Raw genomic sequence first — 20,789 nt, 5'->3', positions numbered from 1 at the left:
ACAATGACCTGCGCGTCCAATATAATAATGGATTCAGGGTGCTGATGGGGCTGCCGAGATTCTGCAGTGCGTCACTGATGTTTGCTGAGGCTCGTACCGACGATTTTTATGCAATTATGAGAAAAAGAGCAGCATCGGTGATGAGCAGAGTCCGTGGTAGCTCCAACGGCATTCTGAAGACTTTGTCTGAAAAACTAGATAATCCATTTATGAGACACTGGATTGGTTTGCACATGCACTCTTAGTGTCTCATGGATGGGTATCTAGTCAAATAAATTTATATTATAATAAATAAACTAACCTAGTTACTAACATAGTCTTAAGCAATTGTTTGTATTACTAACAAAATGGATGTAATATCTGGAATAAAGATTATTATTATTATTATTATCTATATAACTTACTCTCACGCCCGGTTACAAAATAGATATATATAAAAGCCAAAGAGAATATAATATACTTACATACATAAAAATAAATAAACCTACATACACATTTACATAAATACATATTTGTACCGGGCGGAGGATTACGCCCCGGCAGGGGAGACCAAACGGCCGGGGGTCAGGGCGACAGGTTGAGAAAGCGGCGGACTATCCTAGCCGAGTCTAGCAAGACCGCTTTTTGCATCCTGGCTGCGAGCGAACTGCCACGGATCCCCAGTCGCCTCAGATGGTGAGCGAGGCTGACTGGGATCAACCCGTTTGCAGATATGACGATTGGGACGATTTCGGTGGACTCCACATGCCACATGTCGGAAACCTCGTGAGCCAGATCAAGATACTTGCGTATTTTCTCCGTCTCAGCTCTCACGAGGTTCTCGTCATATGGAATGGTGATGTCCACCAAAAACACCCTCGACTGTGCCCGGTCCACCACCACGATGTCAGGCTTATTCGCTAGAATAGTCCTGTCCGTGATGATGGACCGGTCCCAATAGAGCCGGACTCCGTCGCGCTCGAGTACCGGCACCGGTGTGTACCTGTAATATGGCAACCTCTCATCCAGGAGACCGTACTTCAGAGCAAGCTCTTGGTGAAGGATTTTGGCTGCTTGGTTGTGTCTGTGCAGATACTCAGTGTTGGCAAGCGCCGAACATCCCGAAAGCACATGTCTGAGCGACTCGCCGGGATGGCGACAAGCTCGACAGATGTCGTGAGTGCCATCCTTCAGAATGTACTTTCGGTAGTTCCGCGTCTTAACCACCTGATCTTGTATCGCACAGACAAACCCTTCGGTTTCCCCGAAGAGGTCACCAAAACGCAGCCATTGCACGGACGCTTTTTTATCTACGTGTGGCTCATTAAGAGCTTTAAAAAAGCGTCCGTGCAGCTCCTTCTCCTTCCATACGGTCTCCCGGTCAGAGGTGCTAAGTACCACCGGTTTCTGCCACTCGGTTTTGGCTAAGGATAGTGGAGTGAGTCCTTTATCACATTCTATGACCTCTCTATGCATGGGGGACCCCCTCATCGTCTCAAAGTAGGTTCTGAGATTGGATATCTCCCGGTTATGCATGGTCTTGACGCTTAATACGCCTCGACCTCCACACTTCCGGGGGATATACAATCTCATCACAGACGATTTTGGATGGTGCATGCGATAGAGAGTCATAGTCGTGCGGACTTTTCTGTCCAGGGCGTCAAGTTCGGTCTGAGTCCAACTGAGCACGCCAAAGGTGTACATGAGGACGGGCATAACCCAGCCGTTATAAGCTCGGACCTTATTGGCGCCTGACAAATAACTTTTACAGATTTTTGTCAGACGGCCAAAAAAGGCCTCGCAAACAGACTGTTTCATGTCCGCCTCTTTTACACCTAGGGATTGTGACATGCCCAGATACCGGTATGACTCAGCTTCAGAGAGGGTCTTAATGTTGGATGGCTCGAGACTAATCTCGGCCGAATGAGTAACCTGTCCCCTCTCCACATGTATGACCGCACACTTGTCCAGTCCAAGCTCCATCCTGATGGAATTGCTGAACTCAGTGGTGATGTTCAGCAGCTCCCTCAGGCGGGTGGCATTGGGTGCCAGCAGTTTGAGGTCATCCATGTACAGAAGGTGAGGTACTTTTGTCCCTCCTCTCCGAAACTGAAAGCCTGTCCCCGAGCCCTCCAGCAGGGTGCTAAGTGGGTTCAGAGACAGGCAAAACCATAGCGGGCTCAGACAATCACCCTGGAAGATACCCCGTCCTATCCTTATCCGGTCATCAGCAGCCGCCAACCGCTCACCATGGAGACACAGGATCGTGCTCCACTGCCCCATGCATGCCTCAAGGAAGTCTCGAACTGTACTGTCAACTTTGTACAGCTCAAGGACCCTCAAGAGCCATGAATGGGGCACCGAGTCGAATGCCTTTTTGTAGTCGATCCAGGCGGCGGAGAAATTCCGACGGTTGCGTTTGACCAGTTGGCCCGCAACGGAGTCGATGAGAAGGAGCTCCTTAGTACCACGACTACCGCCCCGACATCCGTTCTGAGCCCCAGACATGATGTTATTCTCGTCTATGTGACGGGAGATCTTGAGGCTCAGAACGGATGTCAGTGTCTTATAGATGGTAGTAAGACACGTAATGGGACGATACTTAGCCGGGTCGGTGGCATCGGTGGACTTTGGAGCTAGGTGAGTGATCCCGGTAGTGAAAAGGCTCGGGAGTGCCCTCTGCTCGAGGGCCTCTTGGAATTGTCGAGCCAAGGTCGCATGGCAAACTGAAAAACCTTTCAGCCAGTAGTGATGCAGTCCGTCGGGTCCCGGGCTTTTCCAGTTCGGAGCCCGCCTTACTGCACCAGCTACATCCTCCGCAGAGATGGCTACCGGGTTCATCGGTTCTATTCTGGCACATGCTTCCTCTACCGCCGCAATCCAAGGGCCCTCCTCATGCTCCGCCTCTCTCGACCACACCCCCCGCCAGAAAGCGACTAGGTCGGCCGGGTCCGGTCGCTGAGAGGTAGAGCAGACTGCTGGGCACTCCAGTCTTTTGTAGAACCTTTTCTGATCACTCGAGAAGAGACGATTTTGCTGAAATCGCTCGACTCTTGCCGAGTATCGTCGGATGCGGTTCCCCCATGCAGCGATTTTCTGCTTCAGGTCGTCGATGCGCTCTGTTAGCTTTTGCGCAATATCGGGCTGGTCCAACCTGACCCCACACCCGTTAAACGCAACTCTAACAGATCGCACAATCCTTGGCCTAGTGTTGCCCGACCTGAAGCTTTGCAGTCTGCCAATGAGGACTCTGGCAAGAGTGATACGGTGTTCTATTCTCTTCTTCCAGGCCGGTTCCACGCTGCGCCTTGTGGCAGCAGCACGCCCCAGTCCCGGGGTCTTGGCACCGATGAATCGGTGCACGGCTAGCGCCGCACCGAAGATAATAGAAGCCGTATCACCCAGGCCAGTGCTGCTCTCCAGATGTTGTGGCAGCATTTTGTTTATGGCCTCAATGACATCCCGCGTCGCTACATTTAGTGTAAGTCGGGAGAGCCGCGGACGATTCTCTAGAGGAGCGCTCCGGATTTCAGAAATCGCCTCTTCCAGAATCCCTCTCATCCGCTCTATATCAAGGGAGACTGTTCCCTCAGTGTCTTCCTCCACAGGCAAATCTTGTGACGTGGTAATTGTCTCCTCGCGGACAGGCGCCGCCTGGGAGACGATTTGCTCTGCGGTAGGTGCTGAGACTTCCGGAACAGCCTCACGTCGTAATCGTTCGAGCTCGGTAGCGTTGAAGATGTTAGAACGCTGAATATACCGAGCCCGGTCTGCCAGGTTTTGTTCCGTGACAGTTAAGTTCGGCTCGAGCAGCAGGAACTCGCGGTACATTGCCGCTCGGTAGCCAGTCCGTCCGGTTTCCCCTCCTGTCGCCCTGTAGTACGCACGCATGACATTCTCGTTCATGAGAGAAGTCCAGCGCATGCGGCGTACACCACCAGCGGCGGGCGCCGAAGATTGGGCCCTGGTGGACCCTGTCGGAGCCAAGCCATCTGGTGGGGATGATGGATATGTCGACCGGCTAGGTGGCAGCGCCGGTCGACTGGTGGCACTGGCGGCCCGCATGCTGCCACGCCCAGCGCCAGCTCCAGGCGCGCCCTGGCGACCCCCAGGCAGCGGCCCTATTCGCTCATTCCTTGTTTTGTTATCCATCATATAAAAAGGGGGGGGGGGGGGGGGTGAGTGGCGGCTACATCACTCGGGGTCCACTCAGGTCCCCGAGGAGGCTGTTTGCGGCCAGCGCGCCGAGCTTTGGGGAACTTGGATGTTGATCAGTTCCCCAGTTCCCTTAGTCGCCTCTTACGACACCCACGGGATGAGAGGGGGTGGCAACATTCTACTCTGCCGGTGCCACACGGCCATTATTATTATTATTATTAAGTAGTTATTAAGTACCATAGCTAAGTAATGAAAACTGTGGTCTAAAGCAGGACAATATTTTTTGAACTGCACAATTCTGAGTAGCAGATTAATTATTGATTAAAAATTTATAACACCCCCGACAAGTGAAGGTTACAGTAACTAGAAAAAAGCTGATAACTTTCAAACGGCTGAACCGATTTTCTTGGATGATAGCTAAGAACACTCTTGATCAAGTCAGCTTTCAAACAAAAAAAACTAAATTAAAATCGGTTCGTTCGTTTAGGCGCTACGATGCAACAGACAGATACACAGATACACAGATACACACGTCAAACTTATAATACCCCTCTTTTTTTGTCGGGGGTTAAAAACGGAAATTGTCAGACAGAAAAATCATCTCAAAAGTCGATTTTAAAGCACTTTTAAAAGTTTATTTAAATAAAAAATCGTAGATACTATTTCTATACCATTCTATTTTTTTCGAAAATTCCATCGAAGCGAAGCCGCGGGTGGTCGCTAGTAGTAAATACGGGGTCCTCAAAATGATAGATAAAGATTGGAACTTCCACAGCGTAATATAATTTATTTCACTGAGCTGAAGATATTGGTTCGCAACTTCGCAAGTGGATAACACTTTTTGCATCGACACTCCCATAAAAGCGAGTTTGTGCGAGGGATCAGCTCAGTAAAGTTTATTAGATTATCGGCGGAGCTCGACGGGTGTTTTGAAAAGATGATTTATGGGTGTCGGCTGGAAAGATGAGTTTTCCCGCCAAAACGTTTCCATTTCCGACGCCTTGTGCCTCTAGCGGAAATAATCGTAACACCGTTCGTTGGTTGTATTTGAGATCTTTTGTAGTTTTCGTGCTGATGCTTTGTAGAAAAGAATCAATACTTTCTACTGGCTGTAGTTCTGTTCATATTATGTTGTAGATAACGGGTACATACCAGGATTAAATTGATGTTTTTTATTTGTCGATGTTCCGTGTCAGTTGCACGAGTCGTGGTGACGACGGGACTGCAGTGCTGCGAGAGATGAATTTCCAGCTGTCATAGGCAGTTAGTAGGCACCTACCGATCTACCGGCTTTTTTGTTCTTTTCGCTGGAACTTCTTTACAACATATCTACGATATAATATGTCGTTAAACCAGGAAATATGCTTAAAATCATAAGGTACTTTTCTTCTTGGTCTTAGAATTTATTTAATAAAGGTATGTCTATTTTATTCAACACGGAAGTAATAAATGCAATTAGATAAGCCGTGACACTGGCGTCTCAAGTTATCAATAAAATCAAGATGTACCAAACACCAAAGATTTACGCACGCTACCTAGATAGGACTAGGTAGCGTGCCTAAATCTTTGGTGTAGAAGATTAGATTCAAAGTTAGGACTTTGAATCTAATCTTCTAGCCATCATTTACAGGAGTAAAAAGCGCCGTTTGGGGTTTAAATAAAGAAATTAACTTTTATTTCAAGCCTTAGACCACTCTTAGGGCTCTCTCTGTCACTTACTCCATACAAACGTAGCCCCAATTTCATTTGAATATTAAGCAACCAAAGTTCATGAAATTTTGCAGACATATTCTAGAAACTAATATCCGTGCCTGTGGTGTTTTAGATTTTTCTAAAAATATGTAGTTTTAAAATTACAGGGGCTCAAAGATTTGTATGTGAATTTTTAAGGCCGCGTAACTTTGAAACCGAATATTTCAACGGAAATCTGGAACACCATAGGCATAGATTAGTTCCCGGAACGTTTCTACAAAATTCCATTGAGTATTCCATTCCATTGATTAATTAGTATTCCAATGAGAGACGAACTACGTTTGTATAGAGCGAGTGACGGAGAGACCCCTCTTAAATATCAATATAAAAATCGTGTTCGCGTGTTCTACATGTTGTACTTGTATGTAATTACTCGATTTTCCACTTTACACAATATGCAACAGTGGACTCGTCACTCTTTGTCACGACTAATAATTCTTTCCCTTTTAATCTGATAGCTGTAATGAATCCGGCAGCTTGTTGATTTAAGTTGACGTTTATTTGTACTGAGATTAGGTGCATTTTTCATTGGCTAATTAGTTTGTGTTGCGAGTTTCCTCTAGTAATGGTTTGTAGTACAAGAACTAGCAGACAGATTTCTAAATATAAAAGTTCTTTGAAAAAGTGGCTGCTTTTTTACAAAGCACGTTTATCGTCCAAGTAAATAGGCTACTTATTGTATCGTACCTTGTTAACTAACGGATGATCTTAATTTATCTTTTTACTCAAGTTTTGTAAGAAAGTTGAAATAAATTGGGATAACTTATTAATTTACCATTAGCGGTTAAGATGTCGAGCTCCAATTTTATTCTTTAACTTTGAAGGAAAACCTCATGAGGGAACCTTTCCTGGAATAAAAAGTATCATAAGTTCTTCCTCAGGATAAAAGCTATATCAAACGTCAAAAACATTTTTTCCTTTTGTACATTTATATTAGTTGGCTCTTCGACTATAGCATTAGTGCAGCCAGCATGTGCTATAGGCTCAGTCATTCAACTGACTGAATTAACGAATGAACGGAGTGGTTAACTTTATGCCGTTAATAAGAAAACAACTTTTATATGTATAGATAATAGATATAAATATTATATATTAGTGCAGCCAACAGGTGCTATACGTTCAGTCGTTAACGTGACCGAATGAATGAATGAACGGAGTCCATGAATTAGGTAAGCTACTTTTATATGTACAGACTCATCCGCTCATGTCCGCGACTTCATGCGCGTGGGCTACACAAATTACAAACTCCCAGTTTACCCCGTGAGGGGTTGAATTTTAAAAATCCTTTTTTAAATGATGTCTACGTCAGGATGTATATGCATGGCTTTGAGCCCGATCCATCCAATAGTTGATTTATTATTAGTGTGTGTTCATAGATCAGTCAGTCAGTCAGACAGTGAGTCAGTTAACCCTTTCCTTTATACATTTATATTGGTTGGCTCTTCGACTATAGCATTAGTGCAGCCAGCAGGTGCTATACGCTCAGTCGTTAGTGACCGAATGAACGGAGTCGTTAAGTTTAAGCCGTGAATTAGGTAAGCAACTTTTTAAACGGGTGCCTTAATGCGACCTGGAAATGGGTCACGCTAGATTTTACCTACCCCGGACTGAGCTTAAAACGTTGCTGCCTTTAACGTTGCTTTTTTCCCTGCCTTTTTTAACACAGTGCAAAAATCAAGTTAGTTTCGCCTTAGCTTTTTGTTTGGGTTTATTGTGAGTGTGAAAAATTGTCTTAATATCTGAATTGGTTTGTACTGTCCAAATTACAGTGAAAATAATATTTAATATGATTTGAACTGACTGTTTATTTTGTACTAGTATATTACAATACAACAGAATGATGTATTCCAATATATCTGTCTGTAGCATCGTAGCTCCTAAACGACTATAATTGAAGAAAATCGGTTCAGTCGTTTGAAAATTATCAGCTCTTTTCTAGTTTTCTTATAGAGGTTTTTGTGTTGGGGGTTTTAAAATTTTGAGTTATTAATTGCTAAAAATGCACATAACTCCGAAAAGTTAGGAGTGCACATCTCAATTTGAAATTCTGACCTCACGAAAAAGAGGTGGACGTCTGAACCACTAGATCATCACGACTTTAAAAAACACCAGCTGCAGTCTATGGACGCCCACGCACCACTATGCATTCAATCGAAGCTACTGAAAATAAAAGGGGCGGAGGATCGAAAACCGATATTGTTATTTTGGAGAATGACCCAACTCAATCGCCTGGGCATACCTACATTGTGAGGGGAAAACAGGCCTCGCTTATCCTTTGGGCCGATGCACATACTGAGTGGAGTGGAGTCGAGTTTCTTTTCGTAACAACTTAAACTCAGCTTTGTGACCTTTAACAGAGGATTGAAATTGATGTACAGAAATTTATCAACTCAAAGGACTCGCTGCCGTTATGCTAAAGTAAATTAAACAGTACTTTGAATAGCTATTGCTCTTAGCTCTACTTATCTGTTGGTGTGTGTTGTGCCTAAGAGCTATAGTATACAACCGGCAATAGTAAATGCGAAATTGTGTTGATTTGTTGGTTTATTGGTCAGTGGGTTTGTTCTTCAATCACGTCGCAACGGAGCGGGTACGGGTAGCGGCAACGGGTTGACGTGGTTTTTTGTATGGGTATAGCTAAGGACTTGGGGAGTGATATAGGCTACTTTTTATCCCGAATAATCTTCTTATCGAACCTAATTTTAAGAACCTAAATCCATGCGGACGAAGTCGCGGGCAATATTTAATATTTTAATACTTTAACGCATCTACTTTCCATTAAAAGTCTGCCTTAAATCAAAGGTAATGTAGGTACGTATACATATATGTACTGTATGCATGCATACTTTATCGCACCTCAAAACACAAACAATGTACATTCAAAATTAGGTCATTGCCAGTTAAAATGGTATAAGCTAGCTCTAAGCGTAATAAAAATAAACTTTTACCTCCTATTCAACTTTACATCTACACAATCCTATTGTAATCCATTCTCAGAGGCGCATCTATAACAATGACGGTTATAGCTCGCTCCAAGTAACAACTGACAGCGGCCATTGCTTCGGCATTGAACGAGCTTGCAGCGCCTCATTTGTTGTGCAGACAACGGCATAAACACTGCAGGTTACTGGCATACCGCTACACTTGCCCTACAAATACAAATACACGCTTTGTGACCGGAAAAATCATTGAATTGATAGTTAAAAAATATATTATTTAAAACAAGCTTTTATTTAACTGATTAAAAAAACGATTTATAAGTGTGCTGTTAACCATTGAGAAGTTCTTTTGTTAGGAGTCAACCTAGAGTGCATTAGCCATATTATGGTGACACTTAGGTTGAGATCTATAGACCGCACTTTGACTTTGCTTAGACAATTTAACTAATTATTATTTAGATTGCAAGATAATGTTAAAACGAGTCAGTGCTATAATTACACTAATATTATAAAGGCGAAAGTTTGTGTGTATGTGTATATTATGTGTGTGTGTGTGCGTGTGTGTGTTTGTTACTCCTTCACGCAAAAACTACTAGAGTTATTTGGCTGAAAGGAATGGAGATAGATAATATCCTGGATTAGCACATAGGCTACTTTTTATCCTGGAAAATCAGAGTTCCCACGAGATGTCGAAAAAGCTAAAGTCGCGGGCATCGGCTAGTGCTGACATAAGCTGTCTCGTTTTAACTGAAGCAAAGTCAAAGTAGAGATAGACTAGACGCTCTAATTAATTGATCTCAGCCTTGACTTATCATAATTAAATGTGTACCTAATTTTCAATGTATAAAATTCCGTAGGATGTTAATTCAGCTTGCAAAATTTGACCTTGACAAGCAAGCTAACATACTTACGAACATTGCAAGTTAAAAGCTTGTAAAAATGTTACACCTCAACATATAAACTTTCTCTATGTGATCAAATCACAAATGCTCCATAATAGAATAGTAGAATAGAATAGTCTAGTCTCCATAGACCAGAATAACTGATATAGCAGTCCCTGTAATTCAGTTAGGAATTAGGATTAGTTTTGTGTACAACAGAATTAGCAGCATTGTGAAGCAAGAAGTAAACACAATCTGCAGCTAAATTGATTTTCCTGCTTATAAGTTCTCATCCCGCAAATATTTGTGTTTTAGCAAGACTTCGGGAAGACAAATATAGGTTTTCAATAAGCGACACTGTTTATTCCCGCGCTGCGTCGGTGTTTGAGCAGAAATGCAATTTGGTTTATGTCTCCCCATTTTCTCTATACTCTCAGCTTTCTTTATGACAAATTAACGCTTGGCTGAAACCTTACCTAATGGTAAAGGTTCGGACACACAGAAACGCAACTAGTATAGAAAAAAAATTAAAATAAAACCCTTTTATATGATACCCCACTTGGTATAGTTATCTTACTTTGAAAATTGAAAATACTATTATTTCTCCATTTTAATTTTTTTGTGATGTAACCACTTTACGGTTTTTGGATTTTTTCTGGTTTTCTCGACAGACACGGCAGACGGACAGACGGACAGACAGACAACAGAGTGATCCTAGAAGTTCCGTTTTCCTGAAAACGCAATTGCAAGGCAGGATGTCATAAAAAGTCATACTGTTGAATTCAACAGTAATGGCTGTAGGGAGCTCCTTCGCGCGCTGTTTATATGTTTGTCCAGTCTGGACGGATCGGGCTGAAATTTGGCATGCGGATAGCTATTATGGCGTAGTCATCTGCTTAGAAGGGATTATTGAAAATTGAACCCTTAAAGGGGAAAAATAATAGGGGTTAGAAACTCGTGTAGTCCACGCCGACAAAGTCGCGGGCGTCATTTACCTAGTAGGTATATTAACAAAAAAAATATCGTTGAACTCGAAATAAAGTTACATACAAATTTCAGGAGGAGCTATTATTATAAATCTAAATATAGAATATCCAGCTAAATTGATTGCATCGCTTATTAAAAAGAATTAACTTCTCATTTCGCTTCGACAAGTAACTACAAGACAAATATAGGTTCAATGCGACGACGATGTTTATTCCATTCCAGCCTCCGGCCGTTTATTTAAAGCACAAATGCAATTTGCCTTATCTCCCTCCGTTCTCTCCGACTCTCCGCTATTCTAAGAGCTGTAGGTGTATAACAATATAACAGAAGTATTGAAAGCTTATTTCGTGAAATACTCGTATATTTCGTTTGAATATGTTGTTCCGTTCGGAGTGTTCAATTCGAAAATGCAAATGTCAGAAAAATATTGTAACCCGTTTGAAGATGTTCTGGTGTATAGTGCATACATTTTGAGATCACACTCGCCACTTTAGCTCTATGTGTGAACTATGTTCAGCTGTGGACATTCTATCGGTTGATAATGATGATGTCCAACCCCCATTGTCCAACCCCTAGACACAACTTCAGTTAATCGACCAGTCAGATACTTCAGAGACGACGTGATCAAATTATCATGTTATCTGATTGGTCTGTTCAAATCCAGAATTTAATTTAATATATCCATGAGTGTATGAGTTAATTTTACTTATTATTTCTATGCGGTTACTTGTTCACTAGTCACTAGTCACTACCAACGTCCCACGCACAGCAATGTGGGAGAGGGAGAGAGTTTTGTTAAAAGCGACCACTAGGATATGGAACGCCCTTCCGGCATCAATTTTCCCTTCCACTTTTAATATGGGTACCTTCAAGTCAAGAGTCAATAGGCAACTTCTAGGTAAGCGCGCTCCATCTTAGGCTGCATCATCACTTGCTAGCAAGTCTGATTGCAGCCAAGCACTAATCAATAAATTAAAAAAAAAATCGTCATCTTTAATTTTGTTGTTCTATATAAATTCAAATAGCTTCACAAAATCTAACTCGGCAAGCAATATAAAAATTATTCACGTACCTATAAGTGACCTCGCAACAAAATAAATTACGAATAAATTGAGGCATGAATCAAACGGCGGCGGAGCACCTGTGAATTAAATCGTGAATGTGTGAGAGACAAAAAAATTGCCTCATAACCGCACGCCCCGCTCTCCGAGATTTATTTACGGGCCTTGGAAAATCGCTGATACATTTGGAACTTGGGAAAACTTGCACATAATATTATGTGATGCCATTCTTTTTCTTTTTTCTCACATATTTGAATACTGGTTTGCATTCAAATCAGCTGATGCCCGCGACTTCATCCGCGTGGATTTAGGTTTGTGAAAATCTTTCGGAACTCTTTGATTTTCTGAGATAAAAAGTAGCCTATGTTATTTTCCGTCCTTTTAAGTATCTCTATGCCAAAAACCAAGTCTATTTGTAGCTTAGTTAGGCCGTGAAGGAAGGACAAACATACAAACATCATGGACTTCCGCAAAGTAACGCCTGCTTCTATACAATATTATGATGCGATGTGATGCATCTTGCTGTGTTGTAAATAGAGCCTGTAAATTGCGTTTACAGATTGATAAAATATGACCCTTTAGAATATCATCCCTTTGCCCGGAATAAAACACAAACTTTCAAATGATACATATTCTAAAAAAAATGAACGAAACTCTTCCCCATCTAGAGAACTCTATTATAAGCTCGTAAACATTGAAATAAACATAAATTCAGTTCTGAAATAAAAACCCGTAAACTTTTACACGGACAGTACAACCTATTGACTAAGTATATCCTTTAAATAAGAGAGATGTAGAAATAACTTAGCTATCAAATTGTACTTCATCCATCGCTTGTTTTATACGTCATATGTTTATAACGGTAGATACTAAGCCGTCGCCGTAAATCGGGCTGATGGTTTAAACCATCGTTATAATTTACGAGGTGCGAGGGCTTTCCAGTGGGGGAATTTATTCATGGCTGTAATAAAAGCTGTCGTACAGGCCGCGTAGCCTGGCCGGCCAGGTTAATTCCTTTTTGAAATTTAGTACGGGAGACGACTTGGCAAGGCTCTACTGTCTAGATATTAAATTATGTGGAAGATAAAGATTTTGGACTGTGCCCGAAGTTACTTATTATCTCTGGAGGTCGAGTGCTTTATAATACGAGGACTTATGAACAGTGATACTTCGTTTCTGGTTTCACGATCATGTTTTTACTGGCAGCGCAATATTTGCTACACGTACTTTCATTTGTGCAAAGATATTATGAAACTTCAGATAGGCAAACTTTTTTACATTCGTTTTTTCTAACTAGAAGAGACGATGCAGCCTAAGATTGACCTACCTAGAAGGCGCCTATTTACCTTTCTTTCGATGGTACCAATATTTAGCTAACGGAGAAAACGGAAGTCGGAAGGGTATTCCATATCCTAGCGGTTCAAATTAGGAACCAGGAGGCAAATCGCTTCGTACATGTTCTTGCAATTTTGACCACACGGGTGACGATGCCTTGCGGTACGATAATAGAAAGGCGAGGTTTGGTGGGTGGCTTCGGCTGTGGCTAGTTACCACCTTACCGGAGTATGGGCTTAATGAAAACTGCCATACCCCTTCCAGGTTAGCCTGCTTCCATCTTAGACTGCATCATCAATTACCACCAGGTGAGATTGCAGTCAAAGGCTAACTTGTATCTGAATTTAAAAAAAAGGTGAAGGAGGTACCAGGTCAAAAGTTCTTGGGCACTCTTGTGGCATAAAGTTGACGCTTTCTCTTCTGTTGCAGTGGTGGAAGATGCGCCGGTGGCGACACCACCGCGCGGCGGCGTGCACGTGATACTCGGCTGCAGCATGGCGCCGCACGTGGCGCTGTTCCTGCTGCTGTGCCTCGTGCGCTGCGACACCAAGACCGTGCTGCAGGACAAGCTGGGTAAGTGAAGTGGCCTTACGGTACGCGAGCAGTTTATACACAAATATAATACAAGAATCGCAGTCGTGAATTACTACCGATAGGATCCCTTCATTTTCACAGCTATCCTAACTTGCTAGTTGGATAGTGCTAGCTATGCTAGCTAGTGGCCAGTGACCACAGAAATATAATAAGGAGTGATCGAAATCCTCCAAAGGCACAGTTATTATTAAACAATTCCTATAATACCATACGTTTGTTTTATTTCAACTTTAATTCTTTTATACTGTACATAACTTCGTCCTGTAGTTCTATGTGGAAATGCTTGGTCCTTTATCTATGATGTTAATCCTAACGCCTACAATTTATTTCATTGATGGACGTATCTTAGCCAAACCTCCTTTGTTGACTGGACATGTTTTTTTATTTTCTGAGGTATTTAATCTGATATCAAATTTATTTTGTTTTGTATTACATCTACTTTGAAGAAAATTCACGGATGCGAACGAAGCGATTTGCCTCCTTGTTTCTAATTCAAACGCTAGGATATGGAACGCCAATTCCACGATCAGTTTTCCCCAAGTCAAGAGTGAATAAGCATCTTCTAGGCAAACGCGCTGCATTATCACTTGCCAGTAGGTAAGTCTGATTGCAGCCTAGCGCTAGTCAATAAAGTAAAAACATATAGAAGATAAAGTAGAAGAGTTCTGTTGACCTATAAATCTACTGAATTGGCATCAATTCGTTTATTTTTGAACGGCAACCGAGAACGTTCATTAGCAGTCCTAATATCGAAGGCGGATGTAATGCTCCTGGGGCCAATCCACGCGAAACACATTTGAATTACAGGATCTTGCACGTCAGTTCAGCTCCACACTTCTAAATACAACCTTATTCTTATACCTGTTAAGTCTATTTTACATTATCAATGCTATGGTTTATGTGTAGTCGAAGCGTTGTTAATTAATCTTTATAGTGTCGTTAAGCACGCCATGACACAGTGTTGTGTTACGTCTCAGGGAATTGATTTGTATTGCATTTAGTGGAGCTACTTCGATAAATATATCGTCTGTGTTATTATTGGATATAGTCTACTCAGTAATTTATTTCTTTTATACAATATTTTATTCATTCATGCATATCACAACTTTCTTGGTTTTTAGATAATCTAATCTGGTTCCTCCTTCATCTTTTTGCTGTCGTACTGCAAGGCATCATACCCTATATACTTACCCGTACATACCCAGCTACGTAGTCGAAATTTCACGGACACGTACGAAGCGATCTGATTCCTCGTTTCTAATTTGAATCTTAATTACTACTTAAGTAGGTACTTTTAAATCGTTAAACGCATCTACCACTGGTTTGAAATGCCTTTCCTAGCGAAAAGAACTAACAAGAAACTCGGCGGTTGCTCTTTTCAAAGATTAGATAGGTATACAATATTATGCCATAAATAAAAGTAATTGAAGGCAGCTTGTTGAAGGCAGATTTAAAGTAGAAATTTATATTGCATCTAATTTGAAGTAGGTAAACATAGAAAGTATGAAGTATCATACCCAACAAGTTCAATTTTATAAGACATGTTCCAAGAAGTTGGAACTCGTTGAAGAATTACGGCGAACTTACTGCAAATCCTATTACTCGCGTCAGGTGAATAGGTATGTCTAACTTGAATCTTCTCTGCTAGTTAACTTTTATAATATTCATAAAATTTGTATGAATTTATGATTGTGTGCACCATTTTTTAATGAAATGAGCCTGAACAAATAATGATTATCATCATCGTCACGATCAACCCATCGCTGGCTCACTACGGAGCACGGGTTTCCTCTCAGGATATGAAGGGTGCCATAATATACCACAAAGACCAAGTGCGTATTGGCAGACTTAACACACATTAAAAAAACCGGCCAAGTGCTAGTCAGACTCGCGCACGGAGGGTTCCGTACTTGGGTATTTTTCTGGTTTAAGACTTTTATTAGTTCCATAAAGGAATTTCCACTTTTTCCGACATTTTTGTACGATAAATCAAAAACTATTATGCTTAAAAATAAATAAAAATCTGTCTTAGAATGTGCAAGTAAAGCCCTTTCATATGATACCCCATTTGGTATAGTTATCTTATTTTGAAAATTAAACCCCTTTTTTTGCTGTGATGTAACCACAAATTCACGGTTTCCGGATTTATTTCTTTACTTGTTCTATAAGACCTACCTACCTGCCAAATTTTATGATTCTAGGTCAACGGGAAGTACCCTATAGGTTTTCCAAAGTGATCCTACAAGGGTTCTGTTTTTCTTTTTGAGGTACGGAATCCTTAAAACTGGCCAAGTGCGAGTCAGACTCGCACACCGACGCGACGGTTCCGTACTCGGGTATTTTTTCCGACATTTTCCACGATAAATCAAAAACTAAGTATTATGCATAAAAATAAATGAAAGTCTGTTTGTGACTAAATTTTCTAACATCGATGTGGGATAACTTCTGAAAGCTAACACAGACGATGTAATTCAGCTGCAGACTGGTTCAATTTGAGCCCAGTTTTACGAAAAGTTCGAAGTTCGATCCCGCTGCAGAATTATGACGCGGCTCACTGGCAACCAATTCTCATAACTCGCGACATGTAAATTTATTCGAACTGAAATATTATTTCTAGCATATTAAAATTGCTAGTTCATGGAATAGATTATTTTTAGGAACTTAAGTAATTTAATATTTGTTTGTACTCTATTTTACGATTTTAATGACCACTTAGCTTATTAGCTTAGCTATTAGCTTAGCTTATTTTTTAACCCCCAAAAGAGGGGTGTTATAAGTTTGACGTGTGTATCTGTGTACATCTGTCTATGGCATCGTAGCTCTTAAACTAATGAACCGATTATAATTTATTTTACTGTAACCTTCACTTGTTTAGCTGTATAATGATAGCTTTCAAACGGCTGAGCCAATTTTCTTGGATTATAGCTAAGAATACTCTCGATCAAGCCACCTTTCAAACAAAAAAAAACTAAATTAAAATCGGTTCATTCGTTTAGAAGCTACGATGCCACAGACAGATACACAGATAGACACATCAAACTTATAACACCCCTCTTTTTGGGTCGGGGTTAAAAACAAAAATTTTGTATAACTTTGGGAATTCATTATCAATTATTGTATTAAAGAAATTCTTAAGAATAATTGAGTCTATAATACAAAAATAAACTTCCATAAACTTTCCTCTTATATTTTAGGTCTCACGAAAGTTGTAAGTAAACCAGGCGGGTGTAATTCAGCGCGGAGTACAGTCGGGATAAATTCGAGTGTCTCGAGTAATGAGATTTGGAAGTAACTGAGCTGCGCCATAATTCTGCAGCGGGTTCGAAGTTTTCGGAGGACGTCACATGAAATTGAACCGACTTACTCGGAAATGATATCATTCTTGATAACTCAGGGAAGTTATTACACTAGATGCGACGGTTCCGGATAAAATACGGCGGAGTCGATTCACTCGGGCGACTCGCCAAAGCCTCATTTGAGTCAGGGGAAAATAGTGCAACTTTGCGCCATGCAACAAGCTGCATTACTACCTGTTACTGTTAAATGTTTTTACTAAACGAACAATTTTATGAAATTCATCACTACTCTATTTGTATAAAACAGTGGGGGGTAGGTAGATGGGGCTGCAGTGGAGAGACCGGTACTGCATCTCCTGAGGATGCTCCGGAGTTGGGGCGAAACGTGCGTCGAATGTAGAGTCGTAATCTTTCCCTCATTGGGTTTATACCTTTAGAAAGAGACAAATACGCTAAGTATACACAACTCATTTGAATTATGCACTTCAGCTTTATAGTAACATGCATTACATCGTCGATAATTCAGCCAGTAATTGCCAGAAAGTCGTGTGTATTGCAGTATAAGAGCCACGCAATTGCTATCAACAAACGAGGGTCTAGCGGAGTGCCAGACGCTGCACCGAGGCCGTGCTGGCCTGACAAGGACGAGCATTAATAAGCCCTGTGACACTAGATTACCTTACTGATGTTCCTTGTAGTCTATGGTATATTGCCAACAACACGTCTGGCTCTAATACAATCTCTCTTCGAGTCGTATTCTTCACCGTATAGAGTCGTAATCCTTCCCTCATTGGGTCTATAGCTTCACAAAGAGACAAATACGCTAACTATACCCAACTCATTCAAATTACCCACTGTAGCTTTATAGAACGCATTACTCCACCTATAATTCAGTTAGTAATTGCCAGGAACCCGTGTGTATCGCAGTACGGGAGCCACGCACGCGCTATCAACAAACGAGGGTCTGGCGAAGTGCCAGACGCCGCACCGAGGCCGTGCTGGCCTGACAAGGACGAGCATTAATAAGCCCTGTGACACTACATTACCTCACTGCTGTTCCTGATAGTTTACGGTATACTGCCAACGAGCTATTTGCTTCCATTGCCCTATTAACCCCACTTTATTACCTGTATAATATGTCATACTAGAGGATGCCCGCGACTTCGTCCACGTAGGTTTAGTTTTTTAAAGATCCCGTGGGAACTGTTTGATTTTCCGGGATAAAAAGTAGCCTATTTCCGTCCCCGGGGCTAACCCTGTACCAAATTTCGTCGGAATCGGTTAAACTGTTGGGCCGTGAAAAGGTAGCAGACAGACAGACAGATAGACAGACAGACAGACAGACACACTTTCGCATTTATAATATTAGTATGGATAGTATGGATGGATAATGAGCTTTTTTTCAAGTTCCTTCTACACATATATCGTTCATACACGTCAAGACTAAGATCTTATAAATATTTGTCCTTCCAATCATTTTGTTAATTTGTATATCACGTGGAGTCCTTCTAACAGGACTTTAAGTACGAGTACTTCCGGAACGACGCAAATTTTTTCGGTTTGAGTACGGTAATAATATGATGGTGAAAAATTCAAACGAAAAAAATTGAAGATTTCATTATTTTCCACACTGTAAAAAAGGCTGATCAGCACAACAAACGAGAAAATCAGCAATTAAATATCATTTGCTTTATTAACGGTGAATCAAAACATGGTGAGGAAAACCGCATGTTCGAGAGGTCTCCATAATTTAAATTCGCACTTGGTGTGCGTGGTGGATTATTGCTAAATATATGGCCTATGGCTATGGTATATGGCTTCTCATTCTGAGAGGAGACCAGTGCTCAGTAGTGAGCCAGCGATGGGTTGATGATGATGAAGAACAATTCAGTACACAGGCTGGCTTATAAGAATTTATACTGTCATGTTGATACAAAGTTATTGCAAAATGTTATTAGACTTGTGAGTATTATTAGCCCAGTCTCCAAGCCACGGTACAAGCTTTCTTCAAATTGCGTCCCATATTGTCTTCCCCGCATCGCTATAAAGTCTGACGGCCCAGTAAAGAATATTGTTACTTTCTGCATAATTTAGGCCAATTTAAACGACTTTATGATTACATCGAGACATTAACCCCACTGTTACGAGTCTGGGGGCCTCAGTACACAAAACAGATGCCGCCCCAGTGGTTTATGGGTGAAAAAATTTTCAAACTTGAATTATGATTGTGAATGTCTGTTTTTTAGGGTTCCGTATCTCAAAAGGGAAAACGGAAGCCTTATAGGATCACTTTGTTATCTGTCTGTCTGTCAATCTGTCCGTCTGTCGTTTTTGTCGAGAAAACCTATAGGGTAAGTACTTCCCGTTGACCTAGAATCATAAAATTTGGCTGGTAGGTAGATCTTATATGACAAGTAAAGGAAAAATCCAAAAACCGTGAATTTGTGGTCATATAACACAAAAAAGAACATTAAAATGCGTTCACAAAAAATTTAATTCATACAATCACATATAGATGGCGCAGACCGTTATTAACTTGCAGAAATCTACATGAAGGTGTTAGGCATATATTTTACTATGGTACGGAACCTATCGCACGCGAGTCCGACTCGCACTTGACTAGTTTTTATTACTCCTAAATGCGCTGCGGCATTGGTGTGATCGTTTTACGAGTGCCGCCGTGTACTAAAAATTTTAACCGCCAAATTTTTTCGCCAATTTTTCACGATCGTAACATTTTTTTAACGATTGATAAAGACGGCCGCCACATTGTAAAATTCCACGTCATATTGTCAGGTTACTTTGCTACAATTCACAAGAGTGTACTTGCGCAGAAATCTTGGTTTTGAATGCCGCGAAAATATCTCAGCCAATCATAGAACGCGTCCGTTCGCTATTGGTTGTTACGCGCAAATTATGAGCAAGATAGCACGAGATTCTGTTGTTCTTTTGTTTGAATTCTTAACCTCAAGCAATAAGGTTGATCGTTAAATAACTCAAAATTTAAAAACCCCCGACACAAAAACCTCTATAAGAAAACTAAAAAAGAGCTGATAACTTTCAAACGGTTGAATCGATTTTCTTCGATTATTATTATTATAGCTAAAAACTCTCGATCAAACCACCTTTGAAACAAAAAAAAACAAAATTAAAATCGGTTCATTCGTTTAGGAGCTACGATGCCACAGACAGATACACAAGTCAAACTTATAAAACCCCTCTTTTTGGGTCGGCAGGTATACTTCGACTAACGAGTTCAGCCGTCGGAGATTTATAATATTTGTAATGGATATCACTCCCGACAGTTTAAAAACACTAAGCTAAGGTTAGGTTTAAATATATTGTTAGGTGAATCAAACAATTTGTCTTTTATTGAAAATTTGCCAAACGTTCATCAATTTTGTATAAAGCAACTGTTAAATCGTAGTCAGGTTCCTCGATGAAATGATAGACATAATCCATTTAGTAGCGTTTATTTCTCCCAAACACTATATTAGTTATTTGTGGTGATTTATTTCGTTTACTTGTTTAGAATTTGATTATTCACTTTATTAGGAAGTTTATAGATTTTTGGCCGTGAGCCGGCATTACAAAACGCTTCAACACTGACGCTCAAAAACTGGTCGTCAATACCGCCAAAAGTTCTTATTTATAGACGTTACGATTTTAGTATCATGACTCGTAAAAAAATGTTTTTACTGAATTTATTCAAATCAAGACTTATATTTTCTACATTTAAATTTGAGTCAAATCAAGACTTTACATTTTCTATATTTTAGTCAAATTAGCATCAAATATTAATTTATG

The 20,789-nt window shown here is 40.9% G+C and overlaps 1 protein-coding gene and 1 long non-coding RNA gene across 2 annotated transcripts in view; one reads left to right on the top strand and one right to left on the bottom strand.

Moving 5' to 3' along the window:
* Positions 1 to 20,789, top strand: part of LOC123867060 (nephrin-like) — a 370,840-nt gene that overhangs the window by 8,171 nt on the left and 341,880 nt on the right. The window contains exon 3 of the mRNA XM_045908906.1: positions 13,522 to 13,665. Coding sequence (XP_045764862.1) covers positions 13,522 to 13,665 — 144 coding nt within the window. The remainder of the gene's footprint in view (positions 1 to 13,521; positions 13,666 to 20,789) is intronic.
* LOC123867080 lies at positions 3,220 to 20,659 on the bottom strand. The gene is made up of 3 exons (XR_006796324.1): positions 20,397 to 20,659; positions 4,809 to 4,812; positions 3,220 to 3,229 (listed from the first exon to the last, which is right to left on the bottom strand). It is a non-coding gene; the product is annotated as an uncharacterized LOC123867080 (long non-coding RNA).

Source organism: Maniola jurtina, chromosome 1 (assembly GCF_905333055.1).
Source record: "Maniola jurtina chromosome 1, ilManJurt1.1, whole genome shotgun sequence".
In the NCBI taxonomy this organism is placed as follows: domain Eukaryota; kingdom Metazoa; phylum Arthropoda; class Insecta; order Lepidoptera; family Nymphalidae; genus Maniola; species Maniola jurtina.
This window is presented reverse-complemented; position numbering and strand designations above follow the sequence as displayed.